The sequence below is a fragment of the Dermacentor silvarum genome, chromosome 9 (assembly GCF_013339745.2).
Source record: "Dermacentor silvarum isolate Dsil-2018 chromosome 9, BIME_Dsil_1.4, whole genome shotgun sequence".
Classification (NCBI taxonomy): Eukaryota; Metazoa; Arthropoda; class Arachnida; order Ixodida; family Ixodidae; genus Dermacentor; species Dermacentor silvarum.
In genome coordinates, this window is record NC_051162.1 from 159,701,389 (window position 1) to 159,717,875 (window position 16,487).

The 16,487-nt window shown below is 49.6% G+C and overlaps 1 protein-coding gene across 1 annotated transcript in view; it reads right to left on the reverse strand.

The window, feature by feature from the left end:
* The window catches only part of LOC119464028 (uncharacterized), a 56,830-nt gene extending 50,784 nt beyond the window's left edge, over positions 1-6,046 (reverse strand). Inside the window, exons 1-3 of the mRNA XM_037724847.2 lie at positions 5,647-6,046; positions 3,486-3,741; positions 2,564-2,856 (exon numbers count right to left, since the gene is read on the reverse strand). Of these exons, the coding sequence (XP_037580775.1) occupies positions 2,564-2,776 (213 nt within the window). The 5' untranslated portion in view covers positions 2,777-2,856; positions 3,486-3,741; positions 5,647-6,046. The remainder of the gene's footprint in view (positions 1-2,563; positions 2,857-3,485; positions 3,742-5,646) is intronic.
* Between the last annotated feature and the right edge of the window lie 10,441 nt (positions 6,047-16,487).

Sequence of the window (16,487 nt, forward strand, 5' to 3'; positions counted from 1 at the left end):
ACGGAGCGGCGCCCGCGTGCCACACCTCCACAGCGCATGCGCGTCCCCTTCCCCTCTCTCTCCTACGTTCCCCCCCCCCCTTTCTCTCCTCTAGGAATCCGGAGCGGCGCGCTCGACAGGTGGTGCGACAGCTGCATACTCCGCTGGGGGCGCCACGGTAGTTCCGCGGTATGAAAATGACGGAGCGCGCACGCCTCATTCTCTCTCCTGTGCAGCGCCGCGATGAGCGCTCGGGCCGCTGCCGCGAAACCATCTCCCGCTCAAGCTAACCATCTCGCTGCTTCGCATCCACACATGGTTCCCGTTAGCGGGAGATGGAGTAATTTTTTTTCACTACTGTATAATCTACTTAGCTGCTGATATAGGGTTTCTACAACGACGTAATCATTGATATGCAACCTTTCTTTTCTTTCTTCTACGAGTACACCTAATTATGTTTTGGCTGAACAAAGGGTCACTAGATGCCGCTACCAGCATTGGGCCTCTTCGATTATCCATCTCTGACAGTTCCGGACTGTCCGAAAGACTGCATACGCAACGCTCATTGGCTGAAAGCACCGTCTCGGGCAGTCCGGGACTGTCAGGAACGGATAATCGAAGAGGCCCACTGTTGCTTCAGTTCACGTCGCCAGCAACCCAGTATTCCGGAAGGTTAATACGTTTACGGTCAAGCTAAAGCACTCGCTTTATTCATTCCACAAATTTATTACATTTCACGGAATCCCAGATGCGTCATCAGTTGCAGCGGCGCTGGCAGCGTCATCTAGCTGTGTTGCTTTCTTCAACCACAACACGTTACAGGCGGTTTTGTGTTGCGTCATCGCTCTCGCAGAAGGGGAAACTGAATAAGTAGTTCATTAAACGCTGTTTGCCGCTGCCAACGTCATTGTACCAGCTGATATATTTTCGTTACAGTTTTACTTCTGTATGATCTGCTTGACATCAGCGGCGCCTGGTGGCGCTGATGGTTGGCCTGATGCAGAGTCACTGTGTTTGCTCCCTTTATGGTTCCCTCCATACAGGCTTCCAGTTTAGACTCCATATAGGGTCCCTAAAGGGAACCTATACAGTAACTAGCCTGATGGGTGGCCGATAAACCAGGCAGCCCCTTTAGCTCTGCTGCGCGCGTTCGCTGTCCGGTTCTCTGTGAACTGTAATAGGTTACAGTTTACGTTTACAAGCTAGAGGCGCCATCTGGCGTATACAACAGGAGAGAATATATGATGCCATGACGAAACACCTCCTACAACACAACTGACTGCGGCGCGAATGCATGAGCGGCGTGGAGGCAACGCTGACGACGATGCGCAAAGCCCAGGGCTGTGGCTAAAGAATGCTTCATCTTAAAACATTCCTAACGCTTTGCGGTCGAGCAATACAAGCACATGATGTCACTTCCAGCGCTGTTACAGCCGTGAATTTCTCCGGTGTACCGTAAAATGTAAGATGTTCTGTTCGAACAGAACATTTCACTCAGAGTTTGCAAGTACAATTCAAGGATTTCAAATTTTCAAGATGCCAAAGGCCATAATTCAATGAGCGAGAACACACCTTATTCATACACACACATTGGAAAAAAAGTGAAATCTCCTTCTTAATTAGCTGCAATTTCTTGCAGCTAAGCAACTGGAGAGTTAGACACAGCTTCAAACTCTTCAGGTGGCTTTTCAACGTTGACTTTCCCATTGTAGTAGTGCCAATCGTCTTCTATGATGGTTAGTACTGTCCGGCTTCAGACTAAAATACTCGTCATGGCTTAAACTTACTTTTCGCCAGGCATCTCTAGAGATTAGGGCTCGATAATGGAGCCATAATGGCTGCGGCGAGAACCAACTAGCAAATCAACAAAAAAAAAAAAATAGTGGTACGGCTTGGTCGCTTGGTCTGGCTTCGTCTAGCTGCAGGATGGCAACGGCCATTCAAACAAGCCTGTCGTAGGCAGCCAAAGAAACGCCACATTACATAGCTAAGCGACATTCTGAAAGGAAAATACCTAGCATTGTTTCCGGATAGACCGTGTCCGTGACATATACCCGTTATGCAGAGTTTGTTACTTTTATTGCTCAAAAGTCGCCCCCAAGTCAAGCTTTCAGGTAATTCAAAGAGCACACCTATTTTCAATGAGTTTTAAGGTCCCCTTAAATAATATTTTCCGAATTCAAGGTTTTCCAGTATGTCAAGGAGGTGTATGCGGACAGTCTAGAATTTTAATGTCCCTCCTGTGTATTGATAATGACATCGGGCTACGACGGACTACGCGTCCACAATAGACGGCGATTAACCAGCCCTATAACCCCTCGAATTCGTAATTTACCCAATCCCTTAGTTTACGACATGCTCCACATTTAAAAAGATGGATATACAGTCGAGCCCTGATATATCAAATCTGAAGGTGATCACAAAAAAGTTCGATATGTAGGTAATTCGATATATACAAAAAAACTTAAAGGGGATTTTACTGCTGTTCGTTATACACAATAATCTGTTATACGTGGCTTCGATATATCCGGGTTCGACTGTATAGCCAAACCGGTTAGCGTGCCCCCTAAAAGCCCCTCATCACCTGGGCGCTGATCTTGCCCAAGCACCCCGCCCTGTGTCCTGCTACCAGCGCGTCTCGACTGAGGCGCAGGTAGGCCCCGTCGCGGTGCTCGCGGACCCCGTCGGGCAGAGGCTCGAGCGACGGCCGGGGCTCGTGGGGCCTGACCAACACCAGGTCCTCCTCCGAGGTCAGATCGTGTGGGTCCAGGCCCGTGAGCTCACGCAGGCTCTGCATGGCGCCGCAACGCCACGCAGGTCGCCCGACAGCGCCGCCTCAGCGGCCGCTGGGCCCCTCTCTGCCTGCTGCTCCTGCTACTGTCAGGGAACCCGCGCAAAAAAAAATGATGCGCGTTCTTCAAGAACAGCCTCCACACAAAGTCGACTGAGTGCAACGAAACATTCAATAGAAGCACAACAGAAATTTTGCAGCGATTCTTAAAAGGAAGAAGCGAACACACTGAGCAGATCCAGTCAAAGGGACACGACAGAGGAACACTGATTGATCAAATATGCTTGCAAAACTATACTTTTGTGAATTTCACGGTAACTGATGGGGAAGAAATGCAAGAGCGCTCGTGTACCGTGCATTGAGCGCACGTTCAAAGAATCCGATGCGGTCAAAATTAACCCTCCCCCCCCCCCCCCCCCCCCCCCCCCCCCCTACGGCGTGCCTCAGAATCAGATCGCGGTTCTGGCACGAAAAACCCGAGAATTTTTGTTACGCTGTATAAGCATATACTAAACACCTTTCCACATACTCAACCCTGCCTTTTTCTGGGCGCGCACTCCATATGATGCAATGTGAAAGACTGATGAAAACGTGCCTTTCTTGGGGATGGCCGACTATGATGACAATTTTGGCATACCCTTAGAAACGGGGCTGGGACAAATCGTCTCCTAGCCTGCTTGAGTTACACAGGTATGCCACTATGCTATAGACTCACCTGCCCTCTACAGCCTCTGGGGTTCGCTGCAGTCGCACACCACCACCCGCGTCGTCCGGCTTGCTCAAGGCCCTCTCCCGGCGCGCTCTTTCTGGCTCAGATGAAGCGATCCGTGTAAGGTCGTCGTCGTCGTCCGCGCACTGGCGTCATACTGGGTGCATCCGCGGACGTCGTCTACCGTCGCCTGCGCTCTGGGCGCTCTCGTCAACGCCGTGAGCACAAGCCTGCGCTTTTCCCGGCCTCCGATACGGCTCACCTATAAGGAGTGAGAGAGAGAGAAAGGAAATGACACAGAAATTCCAAGAACTGTCTACTAATGCGTAAGCATTCTTTGGGTCGGCTACTACTTAGCTTTTGCGTTTGTTTCCTTAATTTCAGTTGGCCCACCCCTGAATATAAGTTGGCCCGTCCCTACTATATGCTTCCCCATGCATCTTCTATGGAGCCCTATGTCTTCCTGTGAGTAAGGTGTCACGCTTTTCGCGCTACAGACACGATTTTGCAAACAACATTGCTGGGGTATACTCGCCAAAGGCGGCTTATGCAGTAAGAAACGAAATGTTTGGTTTAAATTATTCCTCATCGCTTATAAAGCTACCAATCATATACATTTACACTACTATAACGATTAAATGTCTTCGCAAATTAGGCATTTTTGAGCAGATACAAGGCATTACACTTTTCGCGTGACAGACAGGTTTTGCTGGGGCACTCACCAAAGAATGCATACACCTTAAAAATATGCAGATCCCATACTGTGGCAGTCGGTGTAAGCGAAGTTTTCTGTGACGTTTGCGTTAATTGACGGTGATTAGCAGTGATGTTGATGGCGAATGTTTAACTTATTGAGCGTTCGGTGCAATACGAAAGTGGTGAGGTGGTGTTCCCCTTTCGCGCACTATTTGTGATTGTGCCCGTATAACACAGAACACGTCACGTACCCGTCACGTGTACCTAATTATAGGCACACGAGCGTTCTCTCATTTCGGTGCCAACAAATGAAGCCGCCGCGACCGGGATACCAACTCGTGACCTCGCGCTTACAGCAGCGCCACGCAATAGCTACTAATTGCCACCGCGACTTTCTACCCCTTTTATTGCCTCGCATATAACACTGTTTACAGACTCAAAACAGTACAGCAATGCTGTGCTAAGATATGAACCGTATGCCGTTGTTCACCGACTACATATTATTAGAATTTTGGCATGTGTAACAAAGGTTCCAATCTAGGAATCCATGCCGGTACATATGATGTCAGCACTTTCTGTCATTCGGCAAACCAGGACACAGATTCGCAAAAAAAAAATGTTCGCGCACAAGCCCAACATCAACATCTGCATTGTGCACGGTCGTCACGGGGTCCCAAAACGATTTAGTTCTGCTATTTGCAGTGTCCCAAGTTTTAGAGCGAAGATTCTACTACGCCATGTCTCGCAAGGTTATTCATCGCGTCGCAATGACCTTGAGCCGCCGGAGCGCGAGCCGCCGAAGCGCAAGTGTGGCAAGCGTGACGTCACGCCACGTGATCCGCTGCGCAATAGACAGGCTGAATCCAACGGCAGGCTGCGAAATCTCAAGCAAAGGCAAAGTTGGCTGCTGAAACACCGGAGCAAAGGTAGGCCAGATTAGCACGTTATAGAGAAGCTTACCAAGCGCGGAAGCGTGCATTAATGAAACACTGTGTGCATAGTCTTTGTAAAACCAACCCAAACAGACATTTCGCTCGTGATAACTAGGTTTCCAAGATTTAAACCTCAGGCAATTTTTTTCAATGTAAAGCATTTCTTGGCGAACATTCGCCACTTTGATAGTATCTATCTATGTAGCCGTCTATGTCTTGGTGCTCTCATGGTCGTTTCGTTAACTTGGTATGCACGAAAACTGGCATAGTATGACAACAGTGTATGAAGAACATAAATGGTAGGTTATGACATAGAATGTCATGACATCCGTGTCATGTAGGCCATGAAACAGCCGCCTACGTCTTGGTGCTCTCATGGTCGTTTCGTTAACTTGGTAGGCACCCCGCACACTGCTTCGCAAAACATCGATAACCACAGGGCGTGGAATCTGCCTTCTTTTGTGTGAACTACTGATCTATAAGTGACTGACGCTTCTCTACTATCGCACATATTGGACAAGAAAGCAAAATTGTCTTACCTATTTAAGGACTGGGCTGAACAAGACCGAAGTCAAAGGTCAGCGGGAAAGTGGCGCTCCATCTGGCTTAGTCCCATGAAAGCACAGACTGGTACTGGCTGGGCGGACCTCCACGGCCGATCCGGAGGCCACGAAGGGTGCCGCCCTGTCGAACGACGAGCTCTGAGACGGTTCGCCGGCAACAGTTACCACGAACAATGTTAAGAACGCAGCGTCAGTACCGCCTACAGTTCACTTCTGTTCACTCGATGTCAGCTGATCCGACACTTCGGTTAAAAGAGTAATGGCACGACATTTCCGACTTGTCATGTCTTTATCATTAAATAAAATTAATTTTATTAGGAGCGAAGCTCCTTATAGCGGCACCCGTTCCGTCCCCGTCGTCGTAGTAGTAGTGTGTAACCAGTCTGAGAACAATGAGAAAAAAAATTCCGGAGTTGTGTCCGTAGCGCGGAATCGAACCAGGGACTCCGCGCTTCCGAGCGCGCGGCGTTAGCCCACTACGCCACGAAGCGCACGTAGACGCACGCACCACGATGGCAATAAATACCCAACATTAACGAAAGGCCGCGTTTCTAGCGCGTTTCTAACGCGTTTGTGCTAGCGCGTTACGGCCCGTGTAAGAAGCTGGTGTAAGACGCTGTGGCCTCTCCGCCTTACCTTCAACGCGTTTCGAACGCGCTGCCCAAGGCGGTGGCAAGTCAAGTTCAAGTCGAGGAGCGTTTATGAATGCGGGGGGTATACTCTCTCAGCAGTCATGTGATGGCGTCGGCAAACGCGGTGCACGTTCCGGCATGTGTAAATGGCTGCGTAAGACGCTGTGGCCGCTCCCCCTTACTAGAGAGTACTGCACGTTTCTAACGCGTTTGTGCTAGCGTCCCCTTAAGCGGGAGATCCGATGATTCCCTCCGGAGCTTCGCCCACTCATCATCATTCACCCCCTGGATATGCTGTGATATTTTTTTCAGTAAAATACTGAATGGTCATTTTGGGCTAAATTACACAAGTAACTTGACTGAAAAGTTCAAACTTTGACTCAGCTCGACGGAAATGAAAATTCAAACCCTCTAAACATTAGAAAAAATACTGGCAATCGCCTGAGCACCCCAAGTCGTTTACCATAATACTTCTTTCCACAAACCGTGGTTCCCTTTCCGTACACACGAGGATGAAGCGTCATGAGGTCACTATCCACTGGCTCCATGGATTTTCATAGAAACTCGAGTTTCATAGAAACTCTCTGAATGGCTCCATCCATTCCTGTGATCGTTATGGCTGTCGCAAGCGAGCGCAGTTTGAAGAAACGCGCGCGGCGCTCTTGTTTACTTTTAAGCACGAAATGCTTTTAGCTCCCGTTGTCGGCGACCTTCAAGTGACCTTGAGCCAAACTCAAACATCCGGGCATCGTTGCGAGAACAAAACGAGATCATCCAGCCAGCCAGTCAAAAGTTAAGAAAATGCGGTCTGTGGCCCTCAACCCTTATGTACAGGACTTCATTACATACCCAAGTTACTGCCCAAACAAGTTACAAAAAAAATGGTGCTTCCGATTTCTTCCTAGTGTTTATTCACATCAGTCAATCAAGCTACAACTTCTAGTACACTGAAGTTTTATTTGCCATTTCTAATAGCGACGTTCAAAAGGCCTGATACAAGGCACCACACACTTGTCATCTTTTGGCGCTGAGGAAGGGTTGCCTGTGCTCTTTTCAACGTCAGCGGTCCATGAGTTCCGCGGCGCGGATTTTGTGTCGCCTCGAAAGATGGCGCCACACAGCGTGAGGCCTCCTTCAGGCGCTTTTCTTCTTCTAGCTGGGCAGTGCGCTTTGTCTCCCTGGCGTCTTTCGCTGCCTGTCGTGCCGCCTTCAGCCGGTTTTATTCTTCTAGTTGGGCAGCGTCCACATGGACCAGTGCACAGTATGGCGTGCTCCGGTGTGGTGCAGTGTGGTGTGGTGGGTTGCGCCTTTCGAACATACCCTACAGCCATTTAAGATTGTGGCTAGTATTACCTCCAACCAATCTGCTTTGCCGGTAGTCATTTCATGCTTACTTCTACTCTCCGATTACGGGAGAGCCAGTAATTTTATCTAGTCTTTTTAATTGCTACACAACGTTAGCACATTTTGTTCTGCGTCGTGACGTCAAGGTAATGTCGATGATGCCTGTTCTACAATCTCTAGATAACCTTACCATAAAAAATGTCGCAGTTTCACCCGAAAGGCGAAGCATCAATTGCGATAGCAAATTAGTAGAGAGCTATACGGAGAAAGGATAGTAGTTTTCTCAGCTGTATAAACTTGGACACATTCGCTTATAACTGAATTAACAAGCATGATGTCAGCGCGCACAAGCAAACATGGATAGATCACACTCGATGACCACACACAACCGCTGTGAAAACGCTGGCGTGAGCGAGCACGCCAGCAGCAGGGAGCGAAGGTTCGTGCGGTCTATCGCTTCAACGGAAACTGAGCGTCGAAAGCAAAGCGCCTACAAAGGTAGGAGCCGTATTTCAGATCGCTTTCAAGATAACATGCACGGGACCGCCGGCCGCCGCGCAAAGTACAAGTTGCTCGCAGAGCAGAAGCCGAACGCCCTCCCTCCCGTGCTGCCTTCCCGCTTTCCTCCTTTCGCCTGCGAGATTCCAGTTCCCCCTGCGCCCGGTCGCAAGATAGGCATTTGGTGCCTCAGCTAAACATTGCCTCCCCGCCCTCCCTCCCATCCGCCCATGGCCTTTCGCGCCACGGAAGACGTCGCGCTTGCTCTCCGCCGTGCGGTCGCTCCCCGTGAAAGCGCGCGTCCCTCGCGTGCTTTCACGTGCACATACAGCAGACAGCGAGCGGCGACGATTTTATCGCCCTTGAACTTTATACGGAACCTCACGGCGACGGCGACGACGACGGCAGAAATCCGCTTGGAGTGTCCATATAATTGCTATCGCAATAAAATTATACAAAAATTCTGAGAATTGTCTAATAATATGTAAGCATTCTTCGGGCCGGCTGTTTCTTAGTTTTTGCTTTTGTTTCCAAACTTCAGTTGGCCCGACTCCAATTTAATATTAAGTTGGCCCACCCCAAATTTCAGTTTGGCCACCCCTAAATTTCAAGTTGGCCCACCCCCATATTTCAAGTTGGCTCACCCCTACTACAGGCTTCTAGAACCATGTATTTTCTATGGAGCCCTGAGTATCCTTATTGGTAAGGTGTCACGCTTTTCGCGTTAAGGACACGATTTCGCTAACAAAATTGCCGGGTTACTCACCAAAGAAGGCTTACGCATTAAACAACATTATTTTTTGGTTTCGATTGTTCATTATCGCTTATAAAGCTACCAAGCATCTACGTTTATACTATTATAACGATTAAATGTCTTAACTTCGCAAATTACGCATTTTTGTGCAGACACGATGCATTACACTTTTCGCGTGACAGACAGGTTTCGATGGGGTGCTCGCCAAGGAATGCTTACGCATTAACATAAAACTTTGTGTCAGTCTTTCCTAGATCACCATTTTTTCTCGATTCGTTTTGGTAAGGAACGCGCGGGCCACTTTATTGTGGAACGGGGAGTGTCCCAGGGTTCGGGTTTGGGACGATAATGTTTAATGTTGCCCTTTTGCCCCTGGCATGGCAACTCGCTAACATCCCCGACACATTTTTTCTTATGTATTCAGACGACGTGACTGTAGTCATACATTCAGATTTGCGTTGTCAGGAGAAGGGAGTTCGAACCACTCTGGACACATCTGTCTATCGCGCACACATTCGCTTGGCACCCTCGGCCACCATGACAAAAATTATTGTTCATTACCAACAAACGAGGCCAACGCCGCGTCCTATACAGACGCCTATACAATTGAACTTGAATGGTCAAACGCTCGCAGCTGTCTCAGAGATATGCATCCTGTACGAAGCTTGGGCCAACAGCCCTGGGCCATGTACGAAGCCTGGGCCAACACAATATAAAATATAATTAACACCCTTGAAAACGAAAAAGTGTGCAAATGTACCTAACTCACACCCATGCAACCTTTTTGATAGAGGTGTGATTTATAGACTGATTTCCACCCTTTATCGTTTTTTAAAGGAGTAAATTATTTTAGTGCACCCCGGCCGTCCGCCTCACCTTCGCAAATGGACAGATGCTGGTCTTTTGTGCCGGCCGCTCCAAGACTTTATCCAGAATACAGCTATTTATATTTTCATTTAAATTATGTCACAGGGAGTACTTGTCTAATAAAAATAAAAGAAGAAAGACCACTCTTCGTAGCGTTCGTAATGCGGATTGGTGGTGCGAAGGTGTGTACCAGCGCACTGATTCGCACACGGCGTCCGCCCACGACGCCACTCCTGACGCGCAATTACCTATAAAAAGAAAAAAAAAACAAAAAAAAAACAAGACGCTCACCTCTTCACCGTGGCCTCTCAACGGTGACCGTGCTTGGGGCCAGCCGGTGGGCGGCCCGTCGGACGAGGCGCGTCCTGACTTCGTCGATAGGTGCTCGTCGGCCCAGGAAGGTGGCTAGTTCTTGGGCAATCGCGTCCTGGACGTCTCCCACACGCACGACAAACGCGGCACCAGGAACGATCCGTTCAGTTCCGCCGCTGAGCGCTGTTTATACGGCGTCTTCCGACTGAGAACGGCGGTTGTGAATGCGCCGGGAAGCCAGGGATTTGGACGACAGAGCGACGCTGATCACAGCCGAGCGAGTGCCACACGCTTTGAATGCTCGATGGGGAAATGAGAATCAACCAGCGTAGACGAAGAAGGTGAAGTTTCGACGGCGTCTTTCTTGCGCGTGGATTCTCACGGATTCCGGCCTCGAGTCGACGGTTATAACCGTGACCCTCACGACTCGACTAGGAGAGTCTGCGTTTTTCCTAACGGCTAAGAGCTAAAGATTTGGACGGCCAAATTGGACAAACGACGACGTTGCGAATCCTCCGCGTGCGTCTAACCCAGTGATGCCAACCTGTCAACGTTTTACCCCTAGATCGACCCCCAAACAACCATAGATTATTAAATAAATCCCTAGGTTGTATTTTTTGTCGTTAATTTGGCCAATTCACCTTCACAAACGCTAAACGCAGTCCGCTGTTTGGTCCACTTGTTCTCAATATTGTTAGAAGTAAAAAACGACTTATTAGCAGCAACTGCAGCTCTTTTTCTACATTTTCTGTGCAGTAATTGTACATAAGAGGTCTATACAGATGGCGCCAGTTACTACGGACACGTAAAACCCGTCAAAACTTCGTGAAGTGACCGACAGGCTTTGAAGAATGCCGCCTCCTCCTCGCGCGCCATGGCTGAGGCCGACGCCGCGTCGCTATTGGCCTAATCGCATCACGTGGGCCCTCGCACCGGCTTCGTTTGTTTACAGTCGCGCTAAAGCGCCATTTTCGCTAGAGAAGCGTCTACCGACTGGCGAGGAGTACATGTTGGCGCCGTTGCTCTTTCGTGTTGTTTTGGTTTGCGAACGCCTTGAACTAGGTTTTGTGGCAAGTGCCACGTCGCTTCACGGCATTTTCCATCACCATGACGTGCTGCGCCTTCGGATGGCAAAATATAGTTTCAGCAAAGGCAAGAAGCTCTTCTCCATACCGTCCGGTAAGCGCGACGGGTTAAGACCTGGATTCGTCGAATTGGGAGGGAGAACTTCAGACCGACGTTCCCTACACAACTATGCGAGGTAAGTCGCGAGTCTCTCATAGTGTAGTATGTGTCAGGCTTGCGTAAATTATTGCGGGCCATAACGTAGTAGATATTGCAAAGTTCACTGAGCATGTTGTCGTTCGTCTGCACGCTTTAACACGATTCCTACGCGACGTGTACTTTGTTTATATAAGCACTACGTGGTCGTATTTGGTGCGCTTAATGGCGTTCTACGCTAACAGGCTTCAATCCGCAGGCACGTGATGTTGCATGCGAATATGTGATTACGAAACTTTTTAAGATTCAGCGCAGTAGTCCTTTTGACAAAATTTGTGGCTCGAGCGTGAAAAGTAATCTTAGGAAAGCAACTCTCTGTCTTTAATTGTGGTTACTTACTATAGCCTTCTTTAGAGCGAATAGCTTTGTTTGCCTCTTTTGTTCGTGTTCGTCGTTGGCGGTCGCCCGGTGGATTTGCGATACAATGTCACCGATGAAAAGCGTGCGTGCTCTGTCGAAACCGAGTTAGGCGCGCGTTCGTCGCCGAACGACAGCATCATAGGTCTTTGAGACGTACGTGCTAATTCGCGTGAGCTTTTAAAGTGTGTGAAGATTAAGATGCGGCGGTGGAGCAGTCGCTAATAAAAAGTGCGGTCGCCCGCTCGTCCACTGGCTGGTTTAGTCGTCGTTCGTTTAGTCGTTTGCTCGGTAGTTTGGCCGTTCGCTTGCTTGTTCGTTCCACTCCTATAGTTCATACGGCCACTATGTCTCTGGGAGGCACTTGATGCAGGGCACTTGGGCTGGTGCGTTTAATTACGCTACGATCGAGACAACAAATGGCGCCAAAATTCCACCTCGAGGAAGAAGAGAGCACCGGTGCCCCTCCCCCACCCCCATAGAGCACCCCTTTTCTGCCGAAATATGTCACCTAATAAATGCAGAAATAAAGACGTTAAAAATATATCAACAACTGCATCATTTCACTTACCACAATTTCGACCGCTTCATAGCGCGGAAATTCTTCGCACAGTCATCACTTCACTAAAGTTATATCTCACAAGTAATATTTCGGAGCGAGTGCAACCGTCCTCAATGCATGCACCTTGGTGCAACTCAGTTCACGACAAGTACGTTACTTCGTGAACGGACGAGCTAACGCACGATGAAATGTTATTCTTGATAAGTCACTAATCTGAAAAAAAATATTTTACTCAACGCACGCTCACTATGCTCTTATTTTAGACTGAGTGAAGCGCTGTTACGCGTTCCCGCTTCGCGAACGAATGCTAAAAAAAAGCGAAAGCTTGCACTAGGCCGCGCAAAGCTCAAGACATCGAAGCTGGCCGACTGATTGCGTCTCTTGGTTGTAGCTAGGTTATCTCTCTCTCTCTCTTTCTCTATTTATTTTTTTTCTCTCTCTCTTTAGTTCTCTCTTCTGTCTGATTGTCTCTTTCTTCCTCTATCTCTCCTGCTTTCTCTCTCTCGATCTCATTTTCACTTGCTCTCTTCCAAAGGAAGTTGTGTTGCAATCTTCAGTACAATGCAACCATGTGGTTGGTTCCCATAAATGCACGTTCTGCAAGCGTGGGTGCACAGCGCAGGAACGAGTGATTGACCCTGTCGAAAGCCTTAGCCAGGTCTAGCTGTACCATTGCTACCTGTCCAATCCCCTCAGCTACACATTCTAGCACCGATCTTGCAACATGAATGTTGGTCTGAATGGACCGACATCCGATGCCACATGTTTGATAAGCACCTACCACAGATCTTATCACGACTTGTAAACGGTTAGCTAATAATTTTGCAAAAATTTTATAATCCCCATTGCATAAGTAAATAGGCCGATATCCGTCCACGTTTAGCAGCGAAGCTGTTTAAGCCAGCCGTAATTTGTGGTACGCATCAAGAAACTCTCATCATCAGCAATGAAGAAAGAAATAAGCAATCCTGCCGAGGCGGGATTCAAGCCCGCGTACCCACGGTCCCAAGGCGAGCGTCGTAACCACTATAGGCTATATTGCCACGCTTGCAGAACATGCATTTATGCGAACCATATGATTGCGTTCGAGCGTCGTCGTCTTCGTCCACAGCTGGCGCGTTCGCACGCGCTCGTGCCAATGCTCTACGAGGTGAACAAGTGGTTTTGCGGGCTACGCTTGGGAGAGAGATAAAGAAAATGAGAGCGAGAGAGACAGACGCATGCATGGAGCGGGTCTGCTGGAACGCATTGTCGGCATTACAACGCGGTGGAACGCGGTGTCGGTGTTGCAAGCTGCGCTATGCAACGCGCAGTGACGGCCGTAAGTCCGAGAGAGAGAGAGAGAGAGACGCACTCACGGAGCGGGTCTGCTGGAACGCGTTGTCGGCATTGCAACGCGGTGGAACGCGGTGCCGGCATTACGGCCAGCTTCGCTGTCTTGCGCGGCCTAGTGCAAGCTCTCGCCATCCCACTCCCGTGTGTAGAGTAGCAAACCGGCTGTGCTAAACTGGCTAACCTCCATGCCTTTCCTTCGCAATGCCGCTTCTGCGCAGAACCCGGGTCCCTCAGGTACACAGTAGGGGGTTGCCGATGGGCACCATTACATCCTCCAAACGTTTATCAAACCAATGATTTTTGGGGGAGAGCCTTGGACAGCTCCGACCTCGAGGATCAGCAACGGCTAATTGCGAGGGCCCAGGGCGCGACCCGAGCTCAAGGCATTCTGGAATGAGGACGCCTCTCCAAAGCTTCATTTACCTAATAAAGATGTTTATTCTCTCTCTCTCCTTCCGCTCTCCCGGCATGGCGGTCCCGTCGCGCGTGTCTATTTTCCTCCGGCTCCCCGAGGTGGCGTTGGTCTTCCACGCGAATGTATGCCACCGCTCAAGACTGCCGATCAAAATAAACGTGCGTGCGTGTGTCTTTCTTCGGGATGACCGCCGTTGCCGCTCAAGAGAAATAAAATTTGCTCATACATTTTATCTAAATTCTGTGTCGCCTCTGCTTCGCTACTAACTGCGCTGCTAACTGCGCTGCTAACTGCTTCGCTGGTAATTCACCTTCACAGCAGTGGAATGGCGCGCGATTTTTATCCAGCGGCCGTGGCTAGAGCTGGCCGTGAACGCAGAACGTACACAATTTTCAGTAAGCACTTTATGGGGAATACGAAGGCAAATGAATACAACTGTCAGCCCTTCCACTGGGATGGAGATGGAAGACCAGCGAAGCTGTACTATGGTGGGAATTATGTATTTCCCATTATGACTATTAAGATGTGATAGTGCATTGGTTATTTCAACCAATAAAGAACGAGAAATATATATGATCCGGTAGTTTTATTGCGATAACAACTATATGGACACTCCAAAGCAGATTTCTGCCGTCGGTGTCGCTGTCGCCGTGAGGTTCCGTATGACGTCAATGGAGATGAAATCGTCGCCGCGCGCCACCGAACGCTGTATGTGAGAGTGAAAGGGCGCGAGGGACGCGCTCTTTCACGGGGAGTGAACCCACGGCGGCGAACAAACGCGCGTTCTGCGCCGTGCTTCCTTAAGTGCTGCAGAAGTAGGCGTCTCTTTCCTCCTTTACAATCACCATATATGTAGAGCAAACACGCCTTCTTCCGACGCGCGAAAGGCGGTGGGGGGGGGGGGGGGGGGGAGGGAAGGGAGGTGACTTTTAGCTGCGGCACCAAATGCCTATTTATATCAGAGGCTCCGGCAACAGTCAGCAACGCCGCACGCATTTTGTGCGAACGCGGGCAAAACGCCGACGGCGTCGACATTAGTTCTGCGTGTTGCCGGTGCTGCTGCTTGTCCAAGTTTATGCAGCTGATAAAGCTACTATCATCACTCCGTATAGCTCTCTACAAATTTGCTATCGCAATTGATGCTTCGCCTTTCAGGTGAAACTGCGACCACTTTTTCATTTATTTAGTGACCACAGGGACCATGGCCTTATGGTCACTACGGTACACCGACATAGGGTGTACGGCAAAGGTTGGCACATTCTTCATAAACACGTCACCAACGCCGCGCGTGTTCGGTGCGAACGCGGGCAACACACCGCCGCCGTCGATAACAGTTCTGCGCGTTGCTGGTGCTGCTACATGTCCTAGTTTATACAGCTCCTCAGAATTTTGAGAATGACAGCTCATAAACAAATGTCATGAAACAAAACACCTGCAGCGCATGCCTATTATGTTCAATCTTCTCAGACTGTGATTGAGTCGCCAGTCCCCCTTGCGCCCGGTCGCAAGATTTGGTGCCGAAGCTAGAAGTCGCCTTCCCTCCCTCCCTCCCGTCGCCCCACGGCCTTTCGCCAACACCCCCTATACTGTTGCTTTCGCGCGACGGAAGAAGCCATGTTTGCTCTCCGCCGTGCGTTCACTCACACATACAGCATACGGCCAATGAGTTTTCATTGCGATAGCAATTATATGGACACTCCAAAGCGGATTTCTGCCGTCGGCGTCGTCGTCGCCGTGAGGTTCCATATGACGTCAACGACGATGAAATCGTCGCCGCGCTCCGGACGCTGTATGTGCCAGTGAAAGGGCGCGAGGAACGCGCGCTTTCACGGGGAGCGAACACACGTCGGAGAGCAAACGCGCATTCTACGCCGTGCTCCTTGAAGGGCTGCAGAATTAAGCGTCTCTTTCCTCCTTTACAATCACCATATATAGAGAGCAAACGCGACTTCTTCCGTCGCCTTAAAGGCCGTGGGGGTACGGGAGGGAGGGAGGGGAGGCGACGTTTAGCTGCGGCACCAAATGCGTATTTATATAAAAACGTTGCGCGGCAAGAAGGTGGGTAAGATTTCCGAGGCTGCTCGACGTGTGTCCCATTTTGATCTCGTCAAAAACCTCCCAGAGCCACCGGCAACAGTCACGAACGCCGCGAGCGTTCGGTGCGAACGCGGGCAAAACGCCGACAACAGTTCTGCTCGTTGCTGGTGCTCCTGCATGTCCAAGTTTACACAGCTGATAAAACTACTATCCTTACTCGTATAGCTCTCTACTAATTTGCTATCGCAATTGATGCTCCGCCTTTCGGGTGAAACTGCGACAATTTTTTTTCTACACGCGGACACGACCATCGGAGACTGAGCCCTTAACAGCTTCGCTGTAAAAGGTCGTCCGGGATTCCAGCCGACCATATTGGCTTCACCCAACAGAAAAGCTGAAAATAACTCATTGGAACTCTACGAA